The sequence below is a fragment of the Glycine max genome, chromosome 16, assembly GCF_000004515.6.
Source record: "Glycine max cultivar Williams 82 chromosome 16, Glycine_max_v4.0, whole genome shotgun sequence".
Classification (NCBI taxonomy): Eukaryota; Viridiplantae; Streptophyta; class Magnoliopsida; order Fabales; family Fabaceae; genus Glycine; species Glycine max.
The window spans coordinates 34,602,938-34,625,971 of record NC_038252.2 but is presented as its reverse complement, the minus strand read 5'-3'; the positions used below and the strand labels follow the sequence as shown (position 1 = coordinate 34,625,971).

Below are 23,034 nucleotides of genomic sequence, written 5' to 3'. Positions count from 1 at the left end.
ATTTTGTAAATATGGATACCAAAATGTAAAATTTGATATCAATTAAGTTAACTAATGAATCAAATTTGTAAAATTTGAAAATATGGAAACGATTTTTGTTATTGGATATATATGTTCAGTTTTATCAATAAATAAATGTTTCAATTCAATCATGATCGTGCAGATATAAGGTGTACATTGAAGGTTCTGCTTGGTCAGTCAGTCAAAAATACATTCTGTCATGTGACTCTACCCCTCTACGTGTACGACTACATGTTTCATCTCCTGAATTCATATGCTAAACTCTTCAGATACAAACCCTCCATAAGTGCTAATGCTACAGAACTATGTGTGGAGTCAATGGTTTGTGGAGCAGAAGGATCAGTAAAGAAATTTATGATGGAATCATTGGTCAAGGTTCCTGCAAATGGTAATATATAGGTAGTATTTGAGTTAAGCTCATGAAAGCCAAATTAGAAGCCCTGCAACTGCAACCAAACTTTCTAACAATCTCTTCCCGATATAAGACGCACTATTCTTCTTAGCTGTGGCCGTTTCATCTGTCCCTTGCTTTCTACCATTCTGGGAACTTCCTTCAACTGAATGCACAAAAGAACACATTAAAAGTAAATGCAAAATTTAGTACTACACCATTGAAACTCAAATGTCAATGTCAAAAATAAATTCTAAAAATGAAATATTTTGTTGAAAGGATCACTACCAGAAGTAGTGGGCGAAGGACTGATAGAACCACCATTGGATTTCTGACCAATTTGATTAAAAGCTTGAGCTTCAGGTGATTTAGGATCCAAGTGCAGAAGTGCTGTTCAAATCGTTTCAAACAAGAATTTCTTGAGAAAAAATCAAACCTCAAATATTTTTAACTTTCGCAGTTGAAAACTCAGAGATAACAGATACACAAACAAAGTAAAATTGGGAGATTTAGATGCCCTTTTTTTCCCCTTTAAAATGTGTTATTGTCTAGTTATGAATGAGAGAAGTAGAAAAGTTTGAAGTACATGACTTGTTGACCATTCATTACATAGTAAATGGAATGTAACACTCTTTTGTTCTTTAAGGAAAATGAAAGGCTTGATAATGATAAAACTTAGACCACAAATATTCTGATTTTTTTAGAAATATACTAAAATTGGATGATTTAGGGCCTGAGTATTCTCAGTTAAGAAACTGTTTTATAAAATAATTTTAGACTACTTAGTAATCAATTTCTTATCCAAAATATATAAGTTTGGAGAATCCTATCCAAAATAAGTGTTCTAAAATCCAAAAAAACAAAAACAACGGGGAAATGTTTTCTCAGCTTCTTCTGTTTTAATCTTATTTAAGTTCCCTCTCAATTTCACATTCTGCGTCTCACATCATTCTCCGCCAAACAGTCTGAAGAACTGATAGCAGAGGCTATCTGCTAAGAGCAAAACGAAGGAAATAAAGAGAAGATAAGCAAATTCAAATTCTGTTCTGTGCTTTTTCATTCCTTTACTCTTGATATTTATAGGCTTACACTGCTTATCGTTTTCTAGCAGATAATAACAAACTCTGTTATAACAGAATTTGAGGATAACAGAATTTGGGAAAAGCACTATCTCTGTCCCCTAACTAACTGCAGTGCACTAATGCTGTCGCGGCTAAACGTAATCCCTGAGGTGAGTGGGTCTGTTGTGGTTCCTTGCTGGTCTGCTATTAGCTGCTACCTCTGGTTCTTCCATAATGTTGTTGTTGCTATCAAGAACCTTGTTTAGTTGTATCTTGAAAACTAAAAATAGTTTTTGAAAATAGAAATAAAGACTCTTTTTTTTCCTATTAAAAACATGTTATCATCAGACAATGAAAGATAAAAACATTAGTTGTTATATGGCCACTAACAAGACTCATTGCATAGGAAATGGAAACATAACACTGTAGTGTAGTGTTCTTCAAGAAAAAAGGAAGACTTAATTTGAAATTGAACATACCAGAGCACTGTGAGAGATTATCAGGAGTTTTGCAAAGAGAAGGGAGACCAACAGCAATTGTCATGTTAATCTTCAAGCCAAGATCAGGATCATCCCTGTCTTTGAGAATAAGGCAGACACACTTCTTGTTGGTCTTCATGGCTTGTGTGAGACCACTGCAACAATCTACCGAATATTTAACCGATACATTATTATTTAACTAATGATAGAGATTTAAAGCAAAAGATTTCAAATATTAGAGATTTTCGTTGAAGAAAAAAATTGTCAAAAGATCAAATAAAAAGTCGAATATAAATCATGGATTAAAAACATAATTTTATTTTCTTAAAAAAAGTACATTTTCCTATTCCAAAAGTGTTAAATTCTCTCATGCTATTATACCCCTAGTAGTTATTTGTTTCTGACCGAGTCTCTTTAGTGTCCAATTTGCTGATGTGAAGGGTAGAAAGACCCAATGACAATGTTGTCATCAAATTTGAAAAGAAATAACTATAAAAAATATATAAAAAAACATAACACTAATAGACCAAAACACTATCAAACACTAAATGAAATTAAATATGTTCTTATCCTTAATAAATAATTAATTTTTTTTTTGTTTTTTGATAAATTTTTATTTTATATTGAATTTCTAATAAATTAATATTTTTATTTTTTATCTTTGATTTTTTATTTTAGTCTATGATAAATTAAAAAAAATTGTTTACTTTCTAGTAAATTTTATTTTAATATGTATTAATAATAAATGAAAAATATTTATAATGAAGCAAAAAAAATAATTTATTAGGGACTAAAAATAAGTGTTTAATATAAAAAATAAAATTATCATTTTATTAAAAATTTATCATAAATTAAAAATTTATTAAAAATATATATATATATATAATCAGATATTTATTAAAAATAAAAAAATATATTTAAGCCCCTTAAATAATTAAGCAGTACATGTGTGGGATAGTAGACTTCCTTCTTGTGAACAGGACCTGATCCTGAGTGTATTTTTCATATCTGTCGAAGCAAAAAAACCAAATAAAGTGAAACAATGTTTGACTTCCTATCTTCAAAGTTAAAAGTTAAGTCTCTGGAGAAGATGGCTTCGATAAAGACACAATAAAACTGCTTCTGGAGAAGAGGGAATTTCAAGACATTTGTTCTTCCCTAAAAGCAACTTAACTCTAATGAAAATGTTAACACTGAACAAGAGGCTATAGTCGAAAACCAACTAACATTCCAAAATTCCTCACTAACCATCCCTATTATATTTGACAACCACACCCGTGATGAAAATTATAGTGCGGTCTCATTCCACTGTCTCAATAAATAAAAAATATACAAAAAATCACAATAAGGATATGTTAATTAAGAATTTAATTTAAATACACTTAGAATTGCAATTAACTATATATATTCTCCTATAACTTTTTTTAGTAATTGTTTTACAAATCATTAGGTGATATCTAATTAATTAACAATTTAAATTTTTACACTGTCTATCTAAATTAGACTCATGTATTAACATCATCAAAGTTATTTTCGTTTTAGTTTTGATAGTTTTTTTTCTAATTAAGTACTACTAGTAGTTGCCATTCTGATTATTTTATTATACGTACATTCTAATTAACTTGAGATACCATTAAGATAAAAGTGGTGTGAAAAAAAGAGCATCAAAGTAGGCGTACGTATGGCGTCAAGAGTTTCATCACTTGTTCTGTGAGGGAAACAAAAAACATTATAAGTTCAAAATTCAAAGCAAAAGAATTCCTTTTATAAAACACATCATTTGTTTCTCAATTCTCCTAAGAAAAAAACCACTTGCACTAATGGGTTGGTACAAGGGTCCTTGTGGCAGCCATCATGCACAACAATGCAAATTCCCTGACTTGGTAAAAAAGGCTAGGAAGGAATTCGTAATAACCACTGAATCAAAGTCTTCTGTAACATTTGGAAATATGTGAGTGAGATTTTCAAAACACCAAACAGTTATAGTATCAAATGTTGTATCTTTAAATTTGATTTCTTTCCATTAGGCCCAGATTTCTTCTTGGTATCAGAACGTATCCTAAATCCATTCAAAAGGATTATGCACCATGCCCAAAGAGTGCTAGACGTGAGGGATGAATTAAAAAAAAAATCCAAGTCCCACATTGGTTAGAGATAGTCTCAAGATAGAGTTTATAAGGTGAGGGTAACCCTAATCCTATGAGTTAGGTTTTAGGGTTGAATTAAGCCTAGATTTCTCCTCTTTCTACCCAAATAGAGTTGCAAAAACAGAAGACTGAGAGCTTAATTAGATAGAATTCAAAGTTGCAAATTCCAAACCTGTTTTTACAAAAAAATAAAAGGTTTAATTATCCTTTTGACCCTTAAAGTTACCACAATATTTCTTTTTAGTTCTTATAGTTTAAATCATTCTATTTTAGTCCCGGTTGAATTTTTTTTTTGACTCTTTGATTCTCACCATCAAGTTTCGACTAAAGTCAATTGTTGAAACTAATGTTATGGAGAGGGCAAAGACACTCTCCTATGCACACACGAGACATGGCTGATCATCTTTTCTCTCAACAACAAACCGGCACCTGCAACATCATCCCAACCATGAAGGCACAAACTACCACACCTCTGTTACTCATGGAACCAGAAACTCACAATCACACACTTTATCTGCAGCAATCAAAACCATCATCCCATTGGAACGATCAACTTAGTTCAATGCTGTGATACCACTCCAACTAGATGAGACACAGTAAAGAAGGAGATTACATCATGGCAATTGGCAAATGCTAAGCTTTCAGAGGTCGGTGGCAGACTCAAGAATAATGGAATGTGTAGTGCCTTTGTCTCATACCTCCATTACACTTCAGTTGTACCTCAGCTTGCTTCCCTATTTTTATTAATTTTGTTCATGTTTATGTGTGAGTTGAATCTTCCCCGCGAGGACAAAAAGGTAAAAAAAATGTAAATATAGGAACCAAAATGAATGTCTTAAATTATAGGGACTAAAAAATAATTATCACAACTATAAGAACTAAAAGAGTAATTAAATCAAAATAAAATAAACTAGTGCAAAATAATGGTGGTGTGGTTAGACACTTTTAATCCTAAATGTCTCGTTGTTGACATATATACCTCTACATATGTGTGCATTTTGCAACCACCATCATTAGTGGAGTAAAATTTTAAATGCTAACCCTTCTACGGTATATATCCTACATAGGCATTGTTAGTAGTAAATACCAACCGTGAACCAGAAAATTGTGGATTCAACCTTTTTCATCTTCCTTCTTCTTCACGGCAGTGCTATTTGCAACTCATGTTCTTCTCTTGATATTGTCCACTGCAACAACTCTCCACTTCAGTGCAAGCAAACCAGCAAGGCTCAATATGACTTGCAGTGAGAAGGAAAGGAATGCACTCCTCAGCTTCAAGCATGGACTAGCAGACCCTTCAAACAGGCTTTCATCATGGTCTGACAAATCGGATTGCTGTACATGGCCAGGGGTTCACTGCAACAACACTGGTCAAGTCATGGAAATCAATCTTGACACACCTGTGGGCTCTCCCTATAGGGAGTTGAGTGGAGAGATTAGTCCTTCTTTGCTTGGACTAAAATATTTGAATCATTTGGACTTGAGTTCAAATTATTTTGTTCTTACTCCAATACCAAGCTTCCTAGGCTCATTGAAGAGTCTGAGATACTTGGACCTTAGCTTAAGTGGGTTCATGGGATTAATCCCTCATCAACTAGGAAACCTCTCAAACCTGCAGCACCTTAATCTTGGATACAATTATGCTCTTCAGATAGATAACCTTAATTGGATATCAAGGCTATCTTCCTTGGAGTACCTTGATTTGAGTGGTTCAGACCTTCATAAACAAGGTAACTGGCTTCAAGTACTGAGTGCACTTCCATCTCTTTCAGAACTACACTTGGAGAGCTGTCAAATTGATAACTTACGACTACCAAAAGGAAAAACCAACTTCACACATCTCCAAGTCCTTGATCTTTCAAATAACAATCTCAATCAGCAAATCCCTTCATGGCTATTTAATCTCAGCAAAACTCTTGTCCAACTTGATTTACACAGTAACCTTTTACAGGGAAAAATTCCACAAATAATATCAAGCCTACAGAACATAAAAAATCTAGACCTGCAGAACAATCAACTCAGTGGGCCACTTCCAGATTCATTAGGCCAGCTTAAGCATCTTGAAGTTCTAGATCTCAGTAATAATACCTTTACTTGTCCAATTCCCTCACCATTTGCAAACTTGTCATCCTTGAGAACTTTAAACCTGGCTCACAACCGACTGAATGGAACCATTCCTAAGAGTTTTGAGTTCCTCAAAAACCTGCAGGTATTAAATCTTGGAGCTAATTCTTTGACTGGTGATGTGCCTGTAACTCTTGGAACTCTCTCAAATTTAGTGACGTTAGACCTTTCATCTAATTTGTTAGGAAGGATCTATAAAAGAGTCAAATTTTGTAAAACTTTTACATTAAAGGAACTACGTTTGTCTTGGACAAACTTGTTCCTCAGTGTCAACTCTGGATGGGCTCCTCCTTTTCAGCTTGAATATGTTTTACTGAGCTCCTTTGGAATAGGTCCTAAGTTTCCAGAATGGCTAAAAAGGCAAGTTCTGTGAAGGTTTTGACAATGTCTAAGGCAGGTATTGCAGACTTGGTTCCAAGTTGGTTTTGGAATTGGACTTTGCAAATTGAATTCCTGGATCTGTCAAACAATCTGTTAAGTGGAGACCTATCTAGCATCTTTCTAAATTCCAGTGTCATAAATTTGAGTTCTAATTTGTTCAAGGGTAGATTGCCAAGTGTGTCTGCAAATGTTGAAGTGCTGAATGTTGCCAATAACTCAATTTCCGGAACAATTTCTCCTTTTTATGTGGAAAGCCAAATGCTACTAATAAGTTAAGTGTGCTTGATTTTTCAAATAATGTCTTGTCTGGTGATCTTGGTCACTGTTGGGTGCATTGGCAAGCTTTGGTGCATGTGAACTTGGGCAGTAACAATATGTCTGGTGAAATTCCAAACTCCTTGGGGTATCTGTCTCAACTTGAGTCTTTGCTGTTAGACGACAACCGCTTCTCAGGATATATTCCTTCGACACTGCAAAATTGCTCTACAATGAAATTCATAGACATGGTAAATAACCAACTTTCTGACACAATACCAGATTGGATGTGGGAAATGCAATATCTAATGGTTCTTCGTCTAAGATCCAACAATTTCAATGGCAGCATTACTCAAAAGATGTGTCAACTTTCTTCCCTTATAGTGCTGGATCATGGCAATAACAGCCTGTCAGGATCCATTCCAAATTGTTTGGATGACATGAAAACAATGGCTGGTGAAGATGACTTCTTTGCAAACCCTTCAAGTTATTCATATGGCTCTGACTTCAGTTATAACCACTACAAGGAAACTCTTGTCTTAGTTCCCAAAGGAGATGAGTTAGAGTACAGAGACAATCTGATATTGGTGAGAATGATTGATCTTTCAAGTAATAAGCTGTCTGGAGCAATTCCATCTGAAATTTCAAGTTATCTGCTTTGCGGTTTTTGAACTTGTCTAGAAATCATCTGTCTGGAGAGATACGAAATGACATGGGAAAAATGAAATTGTTAGAATCCCTTGATCTCTCACTAAACAACATTTCAGGTCAAATCCCTCAAAGCTTATCTGATTTGTCCTTCCTCAGTTTCCTGAATCTATCATACCACAACTTATCAGGCAGAATTCCCACGAGCACCCAACTTCAGAGCTTTGAAGAACTTAGCTACACTGGAAATCCTGAGCTTTGTGGTCCTCCTGTAACAAAAAATTGCACAAGCAAGGAATGGTTGAGGGAGAGTGCTTCTGTTGGACACGGTGATGGTAATTTCTTTGGAACATCAGAGCTTTCATTGGTATTAAATGTTCTTAATGTTAAGAGAACTAGACGAGCTTGAGACTTGAGTATCAAATTCTGTTTTGTATTTATGACGCATTATTGTCTTCTACTATCTGTGCACTAACAATAATTAGCATTAAAATAACTGAAATGACACACTCGGTGATTGGACTTAAGAAGATTGTTCTACACAACATGTAACTAAGAATTTGCCTGAATGAATTTAATTAGCGTAGAAAGTTGGAGCTTGCATAGGATTCTGCAGTTTCTAAGCTCTTCCACATCTTCCTTCTCTCGCTTTTCCTTACTCTGATACATTCCACATTCCCATTTCCTGAGTATTGATGCATTTATTCTATAATACTCATTAACAAGTTCATTTGACAAATCATGATTGATTAAATTTTAAAAATCATGAAATATTACTTTTTTATTCATAATAGTTCCTATCGTTTTATACAAGGGTCACTAGTTGTATTGAATTCCCTCATACAAAATAAAGTTTCAAGCTATCAGATATAGGGTTTCCATCACACCTGTATCACCAGTGTGTATTAGAGAGAGGAGCTGGTATCTTTATTAAAGAAATAGGGAAATACCCAAAAAGATGGTTTTCCATCTGTTCATTTTCTTCCACTGGCCGATGTCTAGTTCTTCATCCACCCTATCTATTTTCACATCGGTTTCTCTCACTGTTTCAGTTCCGAGATCATAAATGTAGGGAAAAAAATAGAAAAAAAGAATAGCATATACACTATATATGCATGTACAAAAAAAAAAATACAAAACACTTGTCAAGTCCTTTTGCTCCTCAGACAATGAAGACAGATTAGAATGCTCTCATAATTTATATTTAGTTTAATTTCACTTTTGATCTCCATGCATTACGTAAATTAGGTATTATAATTTTGTAAGTTTAATTTGGTCCCTTAGATGTGGCTTATTCACTTCTGCTTCCTTATAACTGCAATATTCTAAGGGATCAAAAGTTTAGTTCAGTATGTGTTAGGCAACATGGTAGTTGTCATATTATCTACCTTTCATCTAGTGTCATGCCAGCAAATATCTGTTAAATATTCAAAAAAGATGGATGGAGGGATTGAAATTCCAATGCCTAGTGGATCCAATCCAATTCTCCCAATTGGAACTTACAATAGACCAAAATCGAAAAATTACTGTACCTGAAGAATAAAGAATGCAATTAAGCTTTTATATTTTTTATCTTTAATTTTAATTTCATAAAAAAATCTTTTCAAACTCAAATTCAGTCAATTATAATAGAACCATACAATAGTTTTTTTTCCAGGGAAACCACACAATAGTTTTAAAAACATTTATATGCAGTTTTTTAATTAAAAGTCAAATCAGAATTCAATTAATGCATTGAAATCAATGTATTAATTGCTTTCATTCTACTAAAAACACCAATCTTTTTTAAAAAATTTATTAACATTAAAAATATAATACAATTATTGAATTACAATAGCGACAATTAGACTTGTGTTTTATTGAATTGTTTGATTATATTTTTAATCACTAGATGGACCTAGTGACAAGGGAGTTTGACTAATTGCACAAGGGAGTTAAATATTTCAATAAATTGTATATTTATTTTTCTCTTCTATCACTATTCTTAAACTATCACCACATAAGTAAATGAAATTTAGACAAAAACTTTAATATATGAAGACTCGTGGTCTAACAATAAATAGCTAGGACCATAATTTTATAATTTAAAAAACATGCCACACTTCTTAATTTGTAGATCTTCTAATTTACTTTTTAATACATGGAGAAATTTGGACCAAGACTTGTTAAAGAAAAAACTATGATCTCAATAATTATGATAGACCAAGTTAAACAAGCAATTTACACTTTTTATATCTCACTAATTAACTTCTAATGGAAAAGAAAATAATATTCAGGTTAAAATACGATTAGAAATAAACGACACAACAATCTTTCCAATTAATAACAATGAAAATTAGTCTTTTTTTACATATAAGAAGAATATTATTTGTGAATTAAAAATAAATCAAAATTAAATAACTAAATTGGAACAAAATAATCTTTTTTTATATAGATTTTTTAATCTAAATAGTCTCTAAATTAGATTCTTTTCCTATAATTGATGTATTTATCATTTATAATTTTTTCCTTCCTTACTTAATTCTAAACATTTGTTGTCAATGATAAAGAACTTGATATGAAGGTAATGTAGTGACCTATGGTTCAAGTTGAAGAAGTGGGGGGACATTGTCATGAAATTGGTGGAGTGGCCTATGGGATATGGATCAACTTGAAGAAGTCAGAGACCTTAATATGGCTGGACTTTGTGGAGTGTCCTAAGGTTCAAGATGAAAAAATGGAGGAGCTTGACATGGACTTGATGGAGTAGCCTATGGTTCAAGTTGAAAAAGTGGGGACCTTGATATGGATTTGGTGGAGTAGCCAGCAATTTGTCTAGGAGAAAATTTTGTTTTTCATTTTTTTTAATTTTGAATAATAAAATTTTGATAGTTTAAAATTAATTATGGGTTCAAATTCCAAGTAATAGAATATTGAATTTATAATGCAAGACTTTTGTTATATACTTAGAGGATTGATTTAAATAATAGTTAAAATTTGAAGACTAATTAAGCTAAATTAAATTACCTTAGATGTAAACTACTCAAAGTTTTAAAAAATTGTTAATATTTTCTTAAAATAAAACTTTCATTGATTTAAGCAATTCTATACGGTAAACTAAAATAAAAAAAGTTTCCTATTTTAGTATTTGGCACAAGAATAAATTATATTTCTTTGTTGATTTTTTAAGTTATCGTATCAATATTTTTCTTTTTGAGAATATTATATTGAACGTGAGTATTTTTATGATTGTTTAAATTTGGCACTTGCAAATTATTTAAAAAGTAAAATGGAAATTAAAATAATATTTCTCCTCTTATTTAAGTTGATAACTTGTAAAAAAATACAAAATATGATACTGATTTTTTGAGAAAAAAGTTAATAGTCTTTTTCACACTTCTTTTTACATAACTAATTAATTTTTATATGATAAAAAAATAATATTCAAGTTCAAATACAATTAGAAATAGAAGACTTGAATTTTTTTAATAAAATGTTGGACTTTTATTGTTTAATTAGCAAAATTTTAACGAAATGATTGATTAATCAAAATTAAATAATAGTTAAATTCAATACAAAATTTTGTGTATATAGGAATTTTAAAAAGGGAGATAGATAAAGTAAATTCAAAATTATTTCCTATTCTAAGAATTAACTCGGGGGAATTGGATAATAAAGTCAATAATTAAAAAAGGAAACGTCATAAAAAAAAGAAAAAAGAAAAGAAAGACACTTGCAGCAGTATAAATAATAGAAGTTTTATGATTTATATGCAGAAGCAAGAAGCACTTATACAATTAAGTTGTTTCCATATATGCGTTGCAGAAGTTGAAGAAGTCAAAGACCTTAATATGGCTGGACTTTGTGGAGTGTCCTAAGGTTCAAGATGAAAAAATGGAGGAGCTTGACATGGACTTGATGGAATAGTCTATGGTTCAAGTTGGAAAAGTGGGGACCTTGATATAGATTTGGTGGAGTGGCCCGCGGTTTGTATAGGAGACAATTTTCTTTTTCATTTCTTTTATTTTGAATAATTAAAATTTGATAGTTTAAAATTAATTATGGGTTCAAACCGCATGTAATAGAATATTTGAATTTTATAAGGCAAGACTATTTGTTGTTTACTTAACACGTACATATTTAACGAAAGGATTGATTTGAATAATAGTTAAAATGTGAAGACTAATTAAGCCAAATTTAATTACCTTTGATGTAAACTACTTAAAGTTTTAAAAAAATCATTAATATTTTCTTAAAATAAAAATTTCATTGATTTAAACAATTCTGTACGGTAAACTAAAATAAAAAAAATGTTTCTTGTTTTAGTATTTGACACAAGAATAAATTATATTTCTTTGTAGATTGTTTAAGTTATCGTATGGATTTTTTTTTAGAATATTATATGAAACATGAGTATTCTCATGAGTATTTAAATTTGGCATTTGCAATTATTTAAAAAGTAAAATGGAAATTAAAATTATGTTTCTCCTCTTATTTAAGTTGATAACTTGTAAAAAACATAAAATATGATACTGATTTTTTTTTTGTGAAAAAAAGTTAATATTCTTTTTACTTCTTTTATATAACTAATTAGTTTTTATATGATAAATAAAATAATATTCAAATTCGAATACAATTAAAAATACATGACATAATAACTTTTCCAATTGATGATAATTAAATTTAGTCTTTTTTTCCTATATAAGAGAATTTTATATTGTGAACTGAAAAATTGATTAAAATCAAATAATTATATTGGAACGAAATAATTTTTTATTGATTTTTTAATAGAAATAGTCTTTAAAGTACACCCTTTTCCTATAATTGATGTATTCATCAATTAATTGAGTTAGATATTTCAATAAATTGTATATTTATTTTTGTCTTCTATCACTATTCTTAACTATCACCATAAATGAAATTTAGACAAAAACTTTAATATATGAAGACTTGTGGTCTAACAATAAATAGCTAGGACCATAATTTTATAATTTTAAAAACATGCCACACTTCTTTGTAGATCTTCTAATTTACTTTTTAAGTTAAATATGATCTACAATACATGGAAAAATTTGGAACAAGACTTATAAAAGGAAAAACTATGATCTCAATAATTATGATAGACCAAGCTAAACAAGCGATTTAAACTTCTTTGTATCTCACTAATTAATTTTTAATAAAAAAGAAAATAATATTATGATTAAAAAAATAATTAGAAATAGACAACACAACAATCATTAATGACAATGAAGATTAATTAGTCTTTTTCACATATAAGAAGAATATTATTTTGTGAATTGAAAAATTGATCAAAATTAAATAGCTAGCTTGGAACGAAATAATTTTTTTATAGATTTTTTTATCCAAAATAGTCTTTAAAATAAACTCTTTTCCTATAATTGATTTATTCATCAATTATATATTTTTTTCCTTGCTTGACTTAACTCGCAACATTTGTTTGATATGAAGGTAATGCAGTGACCTATGGTTCAAGTTGAAGAAGTCAGACCTTAACATCATGGCTGGACTTTGTGGAGTGTCCAAAGGTTCAAGATGAAAAAATGGAAAACCTTGAGATTGACTTGATGGTGTAAGCTATGATTTAGAAGACAATTTTCTTTTACATTATTTTTAGTTTGAATATTGAAAATTTGATAATTTAATATTAATCATGGGTTGGGATTTGATGAAATAGAAGACTTGATTTTTTTCTTAAAAAAATATTGGACTTTTGTATGTAACAAAAGTTTAACGAAAGGATTGATTAAATAATAGTTAAAATTTGAAGTTTAATGACACTAAATTTTCATTTATGCAGTATTATAGGGTAAATTAAAATAAAATGATTCTTACTTATTTTTGTAATTGTAGAGTGTCCAAAGGTTCAAGATGAAAAAATACAGGACCTTGAGATGGACTTGATGGAGTTGGCTATGGTTTAATTAAAAAAATAATATTTAAATTAACAAAAGTTGAACTTTTAATAAAAGGCTTGAATTAAATAATAGTTAAATTCAATACCAAATTTTGTAATAATTAACAAAAGTTGAATTAACAAAAATTTTGTAAAAGACTTGAATTAACAAAAGTTGGACTTTTAATAAAAGACTTGATGGAGTCCATGAAATAGAAGACTTGATTTTTTTTAATAAAATGTTGGACTTTTATTGTTTAATTAACAAAAGTTTAACGAAAGGATAGATTAAATAATAGTTAAATTCAATATAAAATTTTGTGTATATAGGAATTTTAAAAAGGGAGATAGATAAAGTAAATTCAAAATTACTTTAAAAACTATGATCTCAATAATTATGATAGATCACGTTAAACTTCTTTGTATCTCACTAATTAATTTTTAATAAAAAGAAAATAATATTATGATTAAAAAAACAATTAGAAATAGACAACACAACAATCATTAATGACAATGAAGATTAATTAGTCTTTTTCACATATAAGAAGAATATTATTTTGTGAATTGAAAAATTGATCAAAATTAAATAGCTAGCTTGGAATGAAATAATTTTTTTTATAGATTTTTTTAACCAAAATAGTCTTTAAAGTAAACTCTTTTCCTATAATTGATTTATTCATCAATAATATTTTTTTTCCTTGCTTGACTTAACTCGCAACATTTGTTGTCAATGACAGGGAACTTGATATGAAGGTAATGCAGTGACCTATGGTTCAAGTTGAAGAAGTCAGATCTTAACATCATGGCTGGACTTTGTGGAGTGTCCAAAGGTTCAAGATGAAAAAATGGAAAACCTTGAGATTGACTTGATGGTGTAAGCTATGATTTAGAAGACAATTTTCTTTTACATTATTTTTAGTTTGAATATTGAAAATTTGATAATTTAATATTGAATTTGATGAAATAAAAGACTTGATTTTTTTCTTAAAAAAATGTTATTAATTTTGATAATTTAATATTAAATTTTTTATTCATTTTGATTTTTCATGAATTTAGTGTATATAGGAATTTTAAAAAGGGAGATAGATACAGTAAATACAAAAAAATCGTATTCTAAGAATTAATTCGGGAGAATTGGATAATTAAATCGATAATTTAAAGAGGCCACCGTAAAAAAAAGAATGGAATAATATTTTAGTATTTGGCACAATAATAAAAAAGGTAAAAAATAATGAAAGTGGAGAAAAAAACAGGCAGGGCAGCAGTATAAATAATAGAAGTTTGATGATTTATATGCAGAAGCAACAAGTACACTTGTTTTCTATATTTGCGTTGCATGATCATGAATTCCTCCTCCATTTATATTCTTGTCTTTGTCCAGCTTTGGTTGTTGAGCTTACCATGCAGAGAGAGTGTGTGCATCCCAAGTGAGCGTGAGACACTTTTGAAGATTAAGAATAATCTGAATGATCCTTCAAATAGGCTTTGGTCTTGGAATCCTAATAATACCAACTGTTGCCACTGGTATGGAGTCCTCTGCCACAACGTCACTTCCCATCTTCTTCAGCTTCACCTCAACACTACGTTTTCTGCTGCTTTCTATCACTTCGATGAGGAAGCTTATGAGAAATCCCAGTTTGGTGGAGAGATCAGTCCTTGTTTGGCTGATTTAAAGCATTTGAATTACTTGGACTTGAGCGGCAATGAATTCCTTGGAGAAGGTATGTCAATTCCTTCTTTCCTTGGGACAATGACTTCCTTGACTCACCTCGACCTCTCTGGTACTGGATTCATGGGGAAGATTCCATCTCAGATTTGGAATCTCTCCAATTTGGTGTATCTTGACCTGACGTATGCCGATGGAACAATTCCATCTCAGATTGGGAATCTCTCCAATTTGGTGTATCTTGGCCTTGGAGGTCATTCTGTTGTCGAACCTCTGTTTGCTGAAAATGTAGAATGGCTATCAAGTATGTGGAAGCTTGAATATCTTGATTTGAGTAATGCAAACCTATCCAAAGCATTTCATTGGCTACACACTCTCCAATCTCTTCCTTCTTTGACCCACCTATATTTGTCAGGATGCAAACTCCCTGACTATAATGAACCATCCTTGCTCAACTTCTCATCTCTGCAAATTCTCGATCTTTCCCGTACTAGTTATTCCCCTGCCATTTCTTTTGTCCCCAAGTGGATATTCAAATTGAAGATACTTGTTTCTCTTCAATTATGGGGTAATGAAATCCAAGGTCCGATTCCTGGTGGTATTCGAAACCTCACACTTCTTCAAAATCTTGACTTGTCTGGAAATTCATTCTCATCTTCTATACCTGATTGCTTATACGGTCTTCATCGTCTCAAGTTCCTGAACCTAATGGACAACAACTTACATGGAACTATTTCTGATGCCCTGGGAAATTTGACTTCTCTTGTTGAACTTGATTTATCAGGTAATCAACTTGAAGGAACCATTCCAACTTCTTTGGGAAATTTGACTTCTCTTGTTGAACTTCTTTTGTCATACAATCAACTTGAAGGAACCATTCCAACTTCTTTGGGAAATTTGACTTCTCTTGTTGAACTTGATTTATCAGGTACTCAACTTGAAGGAAACATTCCAACTTCTTTGGGTAATTTGACTTCTCTTGTTGTACTTAATTTGTCATATAGTCAACTTGAAGGAAACATTCCAACTTCTTTGGGTAATCTCTGCAACTTAAGGGTGATAGATTTATCATATCTCAAACTCAACCAACAGGTTAATGAACTTTTAGAAATTCTTGCTCCTTGTATTTCCCATGGACTCACAAGACTTGCAGTTCAGAGTTCACGACTTTCAGGCAATCTGACAGATCATATTGGGGCATTTAAAAATGTTGAGCGGCTAGATTTTTACAACAACTCAATTGGTGGTGCTCTTCCTAGATCATTTGGAAAACTTTCATCATTAAGATATCTCGATCTCTCTATGAATAAATTCAGTGGAAATCCATTTGAAAGTCTTCGATCACTCTCTAAATTGTTATCTCTTCATATTGACGGCAATCTTTTTCACGGAGTTGTCAAGGAAGATGATCTTGCAAATCTTACAAGCTTGACGGAGTTTGTCGCATCGGGGAACAATTTAACTTTAAAAGTGGGTCCCAATTGGATTCCTAATTTTCAACTTACCTATTTGGAAGTGACATCATGGCAGTTAGGTCCCAGCTTTCCATTGTGGATTCAGTCAAAAAACCAACTTCAATATGTTGGACTATCTAACACGGGGATTTTCGGTTCTATTCCCACACAGATGTGGGAAGCACTTTCTCAGGTTTCGTATTTAAACCTCTCTCGTAATCATATCCATGGTGAGATTGGGACTACATTAAAGAATCCAATATCTATCCCAACTATTGATCTAAGCTCAAATCACTTGTGTGGTAAATTACCCTATCTTTCAAGTGATGTGATTCAGTTAGATCTTTCAAGCAATTCATTCTCTGAATCCATGAATGACTTTTTATGTAACGATCAGGAACAGCCAACGCATTTAGAATTTCTGAATCTTGCATCAAATAATTTGTCAGGAGAGATACCTGATTGCTGGATGAATTGGACACTTCTGGTGGATGTAAATTTACAAAGCAACCATTTTGTTGGGAACTTACCCCAATCCATGGGTTCCTTGGCAGAGCTGCAGTCTTTACAAATTCGTAACAACACACTCTCAGGAATATTTCCAACCAGTTTGAAGAAGAATAACCAATTGATATCCTTGGACCTTGGGGAAAATAATCTTTCAGGAACTATTCCAACATGGGTTGGAGAAAACCTCTTAAATGTGAAAATCCTCCGCCTTCGATCAAACAGTTTTGCCGGCCACATTCCAAATGAAATATGTCAGATGAGTCATCTTCAGGTTTTAGACCTTGCACAAAACAATCTGTCTGGCAATATACCGAGCTGTTTCAGTAACTTGAGTGCCATGACACTAAAGAACCAAAGTACAGATCCTCGTATCTATTCTGAAGCACAATATGGTACGTCTTACTCTTCGATGGAAAGTATAGTTAGTGTGCTACTATGGCTGAAAGGAAGAGGAGATGAGTACAGAAACATTCTGGGTTTGGTAACAAGCATTGATCTGTCAAGTAACAAGTTATTAGGGGAAATACCAAGAGAAATCACATATCTAAATGGATTGAATTTTTTAAACATGTCCCACAACCAATTGATTGGTCATATTCCACAAGGTATAGGTAATATGAGATCATTACAGTCCATTGATTTTTCGAGGAATCAACTTTCTGGTAAAATCCCTCCAACCATTGCAAATTTGAGCTTTCTGAGCATGCTAGACTTGTCTTACAATCATTTGAAGGGAAATATTCCAACAGGAACTCAATTGCAAACCTTTGATGCCTCCAGCTTCATCGGCAACAATCTATGTGGTCCACCACTGCCCATAAACTGCAGCTCCAATGGGAAAACCCATAGTTATGAAGGAAGTAATGGGCATGGAGTGAATTGGTTTTTTGTCAGTATGACAATTGGATTTATTGTGGGATTCTGGATAGTGATTGCTCCTTTGCTGATTTGTAGATCATGGCGGTATGCCTATTTTCATTTCCTTGATCATGTGTGGTTCAAACTTCAATCTTTTCGCTTAGGTAGTATCACTGTTTAGTGTTGCTTAGAATACTCCGAAGTTTTATCATTGTATTGGCAGCTTGATAAATTTGTAGTCATTGCTATCTTCTTTTTTTTTTTCAAATTTGAGAGCCTTATTTAAATTCTGTTTTTGGATGTAAAGAGGGAGAGTAGCTGAACGTAAAGAGGGGAAGGATAGGAGGTGTGGGGAAATGGAACTAAGGATAACCAAGTAATTTCAAATGCTTTGGTAGTCTCAATAGCATTTTTGGTAGTGACAATAGTAACCCATATATATATAAATGATTATGTGTGTGATACAACAAAATCCAGGATAGATAAAACAACCCATACCAACTATACAAATTACAAGTTAATTATTATTTTTACATATTTTGATGCACAATAAATTGCACCAACACAACAATGTTATATTTACTAATATATTTTTTAATATTAACTATTTTAATACAATTAATACTTTTATTTGAACAACATAGACATTATCTTCATTTTTTTTTCCTTCACCGTCTTCACCCATCTCCCTTTGTTACTAAAAAATGTAACAATTACAGTAAAAGTTAATTTCTTATGAAACATGCTTCATTTAACTTATTTTAAAAATTAATGTTATAACATTTTTATTAGATGTAAATAAAGAAGAGTAATTATTTTAAAAAGAATTATATAAACATACACTTATTAGTATTGGATATGACTTTACACTCCACATAAAACAAATTCAATAAACGACACGTGAATCTTTTGTTCATAAATTTAGGGACATGAAAGGTGCATACATTTTTCTAGTAGTGTCACAGTCCTACTATTGTACGTATCCCATTTTTTCTCTTTTTCAGAATGATAGATACCACCACGCATATTGTTTCTGGTTCTATACTCCTTTCAGGACAGATTCCTCCATGAAAAGTGGTATTTGGCTAAAGAGTGTTGTGTAGGTACGTATAAAAAAAACAATTCGACACGCAAATTTCCAAACAGAGCACTAAAATGGCAAATATTACATACCTGGATATAACTAAATTTGGGTTTATACAACTGACTAATAAGATTTTAAAAAACAGTTTGCCATTGCAATTTCTACTTGATCATGATTTACTAAACATTTTCTTTGAGGAGTCTTTGTAATTGCAACATGACAATAATTAATTATGACTGTATCAATTATATTTGTCCATAGTATTTTCAAATACAAAAATCACGAGAAAACTATAACAACAACTGTGGTGGGTGAATGCATGCAAGTGATGCAACACAAACCTTCGGGTGGGGTCGATCCAATTCAGATGGCTATGACTAGGAGGGATGGTCTAGCTATAGGCCCAAAATGTTTGAACTTTGAATCTACATTTGGGCATAGACCTTGAGTGAGTTTATCAGATGTGCATCAAGCATTTTTTTTTCTGTGGCTGTGCAAGATCTTTTACAGTTGCTGATGTGTGTAATTATAACCACCGCCATGATTGGTATGAGCCTCTGTCTAATCTTAAAGTAAAGTTTTTCTGCCTTTGATGAGTGTTAAATTGACTCAATATAATTGTTGTAGTTATAAACAATTGTACTTCATTATAAAGAGTTTTTATCTGCAATTTAAGTAACACGTTTAATCATAAAGTAATAGTATATACGTACTCCCAACAATGGTGGAAATAAAACTAACAATGATCGACATGATAGTTATCAGACTAATTTAATAGTATGAATAACACAACAATTGATTCTGGGAGAAATAAAATAAAGTGAAAAAACTTGTGTAAAAGGCAGATACACTTTGATAAAGGGGATCTAAATTGTTTTACAAAACATGAAACCATATTCGACTTAGCTGAAATTATGGTTAGAGTAACAGGCAAGTAACTTTGTTACTTTGATTTTGATGTTACTCCACACCGGAAAAATGATATATATAGTAACATAACAAGCATAATTAATTAGATTTCTTTATTTTACACAAAGAATCAAATTTTAATTTTCTTTATGATATCAAGAGTCTAATCCATTTGATTCAACAGACTATACGTGAGCTGTTAGAATCAAGAATTTAAAATTAATTTTATTCATTGAAAAATCATTGAACCCTAATCAATGAGGTTTAATCGTTAGTGGAAGCAGAGAATGGAGAATGGAGACACATAAGATGATGCAAGGAACAAAAGTTTATGCAAGTGCTATCAACCGACATGTTAGATTGATGGGCTTGTCCACTGGGCCACTCATGTTGGGGGTTGATGCCATAAAGATTTCGTACAACTCTTTCATCACATATGGACCCCTCCAAATACTATTTTTTTTTCACAGTAAAGGGAATCTGCCGTCAATTCAGTTCTCATTATCAGATTAAACTAAACCACAGCTCTAACGAGGCACATATCATGTTAATAAATTTAGTATTTTTAATGAAAAATTAAAATAAAATATTTCAATAAATAATATACATGCACTTACACATATAAAAATGTTATTTATAATAAATTTATTAATAGTTATAATAATTATCTTAAAAATTATAAAAAAATATTTTTACTTAGTTAATTAAGAATATCAATAATAAATATAAAAATTGTAAATTATAGGATAATATATATGTGTGGAGACAATACTTATAAAGTTATTGACTTTTTATTTATTTCATTTTAAATTATAGGGACAGTTTGTATTCACATATATTATATTATGACAAGTTAATGAAAAGCTTGTGGGGTAATGGTCTCCGCACTATATAGTAACAGTGTGTTAACTAAAAACTCTATTTTTTTCTGTAAATCGAAAAAAACTCAATTTTTTTAAGTGAAATTAAAAATTGTAAATATATAATCATAAATAAGAAATTCATTTAAAAACGTCAAAATACTAAAATTATATATAGCGCCGTTATTTAACAACGATTTGACAATCGACGATTCCTAATTAAGGATATACTGAAACCTGCGGCAAACAACTGAGGCAAACCAGGTGAAACTAAGGAATATAATTCTCGAAGAATTAAGGAATTTCTGCTATGTAGTAGTAGTAATTAACTAGTTTTTTTTTATGTATAAAAGTAGTAATTAACTAGTAGTTAAGAAGTTGTTTTGTGAGAGTTTTTGTATTAATATAAAATAAAATTGTATTAGAAAAATTAAATAAATAATGCTGTACATTCATACTGCATGGTCAATAATTTTTATATTAACTTGGCAATAGTAATGAATATTTTTAGCTAAATTTCACAATTTTCGAATTTCATCTTCTTCTACATAAAATGAATATATATACAAGACATTTAAAGCGTAGGTGCTTGTTAGTCCTTCGTGTGATTGTTAAAGCTCAGAAGTTAAAGCGAAAAGAAAAAGAAAATATATCGACAAAGTCCAAATAGTAGGGTCCCAACCATGCTCATCACTTTATTTCCTTATTAATTGTATGTACTGAAAGGCTTTATTAAAAGAGATAAAACTTATTTCAATATTCTGTATTTTGAAAATATTACCATTTAGCTGTTAAATAAGACACCATTATCTAAGAATAATTTGTGTATGTAATGATAGTATAATTTTTTTTTACATTATTATCTAATTATAAATAATTAAGTAAGATAAAATTATTAACTTTTATAATTATAATTTTAAAAATTAATCTAATGATAATTTTGTATTAGTCAACGATGTAATTTTTTTATAATGACTTACAATTATATTCTTAATTTAATTATGTTTGCTAAAATTTTATAAAAAATAATAACACGAAATTTTTACAGTTTATCAAACAAAATGTTATCCTTTTCGTTTCTTTTGTTATTAATTTTTTTTTCATTGATTTCAAATGAACAAATAGAATGAAAACAATCCTTCAAGACGTGGGATTTTATTTATTTTTCTTATGGGATATCTATATGCCTGCAACATATAATGATATTGATCCTTTTCATATTAAATTCTTTTGTATGTACAGAACTACTTGCTATATTGGTTTTAGAAACATTTATTAATTTACTTATGTTTGCTAGTGGTATAGAAATACTCTTGGTGCTCACAAAATATTTTTCAACATAATATTTCAAATACATATTTTATTATTGACTAACATTAAAAATATCAAATTATATAAGTATTACACATTTAATTCAATGAACTTCTTCACTGATAATTTCATATTTTTTAAGAAATTTCAGTAAACTTTTAAAGTGTGTCAGATAAAGTATGTTTGGTGACACTCCTTTTGTAAATATTGTAGATGAATATTCCTTTTTCCACTTCTTCCCGACTCTAATGGAATGAAGAGACGATATTTTTTGTGAAATGATATAGTTTACTCCTTAGTTATGGACTGAACTAAAGAAAGAAAGTGAAATATAATATGGACAATTCCAATATGTTAATTTGTCTTATTTTACTTGAGCTCGGAAAATATCGAGATCTGGCAGTGAAAACTTCTGGACATTGAAATTATGGTAATTGGCTGTGATGCAATCAACAACAATCTATGGATTAATCATTCATGACTACAACTGGAACAGAGTATATTTTTATGTCTCTAAAAAAGATTAATCAACTTGGCTGTTGTATTTCATTCTATAACATTTCGACATGAGCATAATATATAAACAAAGTATAGTATATGGGCTAATAATTGCTTTCAAACAAGTTTATTTTCAACAAAAATTTACTATAAGCAAAAAAGTAATAATCTTAAAAAGGCATAATTCTAAAAAACTAAATCAACAGGCAGACTAATTAAGACACAAACTGATACTTCAATGAGAGTCATTAATTAGCTATATGCATGTCTAAAAATCATACCAAGAAAATTAAAATCTACACAATTAATTTATGCAAGATGATAATATATACAATCATTACATAGAGTACCAAAAACTTTTTAACAAAACTAACAAACTAACATTTACCAATAAAAAAATAAGAAGATGAAAGACTCAAAGTAGAGTTTCACATATATATTAAAAGATTCAGTTTTACCTTAAATGGATCAAAGAAAATTTAAA

At 30.6% G+C, this 23,034-nt stretch overlaps 3 protein-coding genes and 1 pseudogene across 3 annotated transcripts; 3 read left to right on the top strand and 1 right to left on the bottom strand.

Moving 5' to 3' along the window:
• Positions 1 to 125: 125 nt before the first annotated feature.
• Positions 126 to 2,184, bottom strand: LOC106796550 (non-specific lipid transfer protein GPI-anchored 14). Its single transcript, XM_014768890.2, has 3 exons — positions 1,953 to 2,184; positions 701 to 802; positions 126 to 578 (listed from the first exon to the last, which is right to left on the bottom strand). The coding sequence occupies exons 1-3, from the start codon at positions 2,089 to 2,091 to the stop codon at positions 439 to 441; spliced, it is 381 nt and encodes a 126-aa protein (XP_014624376.1). The 5' UTR covers positions 2,092 to 2,184; the 3' UTR covers positions 126 to 438.
• LOC106796549 (receptor-like protein EIX2) lies at positions 2,180 to 8,132 on the top strand (annotated as a pseudogene).
• Positions 8,133 to 14,742: 6,610 nt separating this feature from the next.
• On the top strand, positions 14,743 to 16,993 carry LOC100811219 (receptor-like protein EIX1). Its single transcript, XM_026126128.1, has 3 exons — positions 14,743 to 15,745; positions 15,995 to 16,713; positions 16,970 to 16,993. Exons 1-3 carry the CDS (start codon positions 14,743 to 14,745, stop codon positions 16,991 to 16,993), a joined length of 1,746 nt encoding a protein of 581 aa, XP_025981913.1.
• On the top strand, positions 15,023 to 18,306 carry LOC112999760 (receptor-like protein EIX2). Its single transcript, XM_026126027.2, has 2 exons — positions 15,023 to 15,471; positions 17,268 to 18,306. Exon 2 carries the CDS (start codon positions 17,287 to 17,289, stop codon positions 18,067 to 18,069), a length of 783 nt encoding a protein of 260 aa, XP_025981812.1. The 5' UTR covers positions 15,023 to 15,471; positions 17,268 to 17,286; the 3' UTR covers positions 18,070 to 18,306.
• The last annotated feature ends 4,728 nt before the right edge of the window (positions 18,307 to 23,034 follow it).

Bases quoted from the DNA above. Each gene is read 5' to 3' on its own strand.
- LOC106796550 (XM_014768890.2), bottom strand. From the start codon at position 2,091: ATGAAGACCAACAAGAAGTGTGTCTGCCTTATTCTCAAAGACAGGGAT. The intron at 803-1,952 runs GTATGTTCAATT...CGATTTGAACAG, and splicing joins TAATCTCTCACAGTGCTCTG to CACTTCTGCACTTGGATCCT. The intron at 579-700 runs GTAGTGATCCTT...TTGTGCATTCAG, and splicing joins TCCTTCGCCCACTACTTCTG to TTGAAGGAAGTTCCCAGAAT.
- LOC100811219 (XM_026126128.1), top strand. From the start codon at position 14,743: ATGAATTCCTCCTCCATTTATATTCTTGTCTTTGTCCAGCTTTGGTTG. The intron at 15,746-15,994 runs GTCTTCATCGTC...TTGATTTATCAG, and splicing joins TATACCTGATTGCTTATACG to GTACTCAACTTGAAGGAAAC. The intron at 16,714-16,969 runs GTTTCGTATTTA...ATAATTTGTCAG, and splicing joins TGTGGGAAGCACTTTCTCAG to GAGAGATACCTGATTGCTGG.
- LOC112999760 (XM_026126027.2), top strand. From the start codon at position 17,287: ATGAGTCATCTTCAGGTTTTAGACCTTGCACAAAACAATCTGTCTGGC.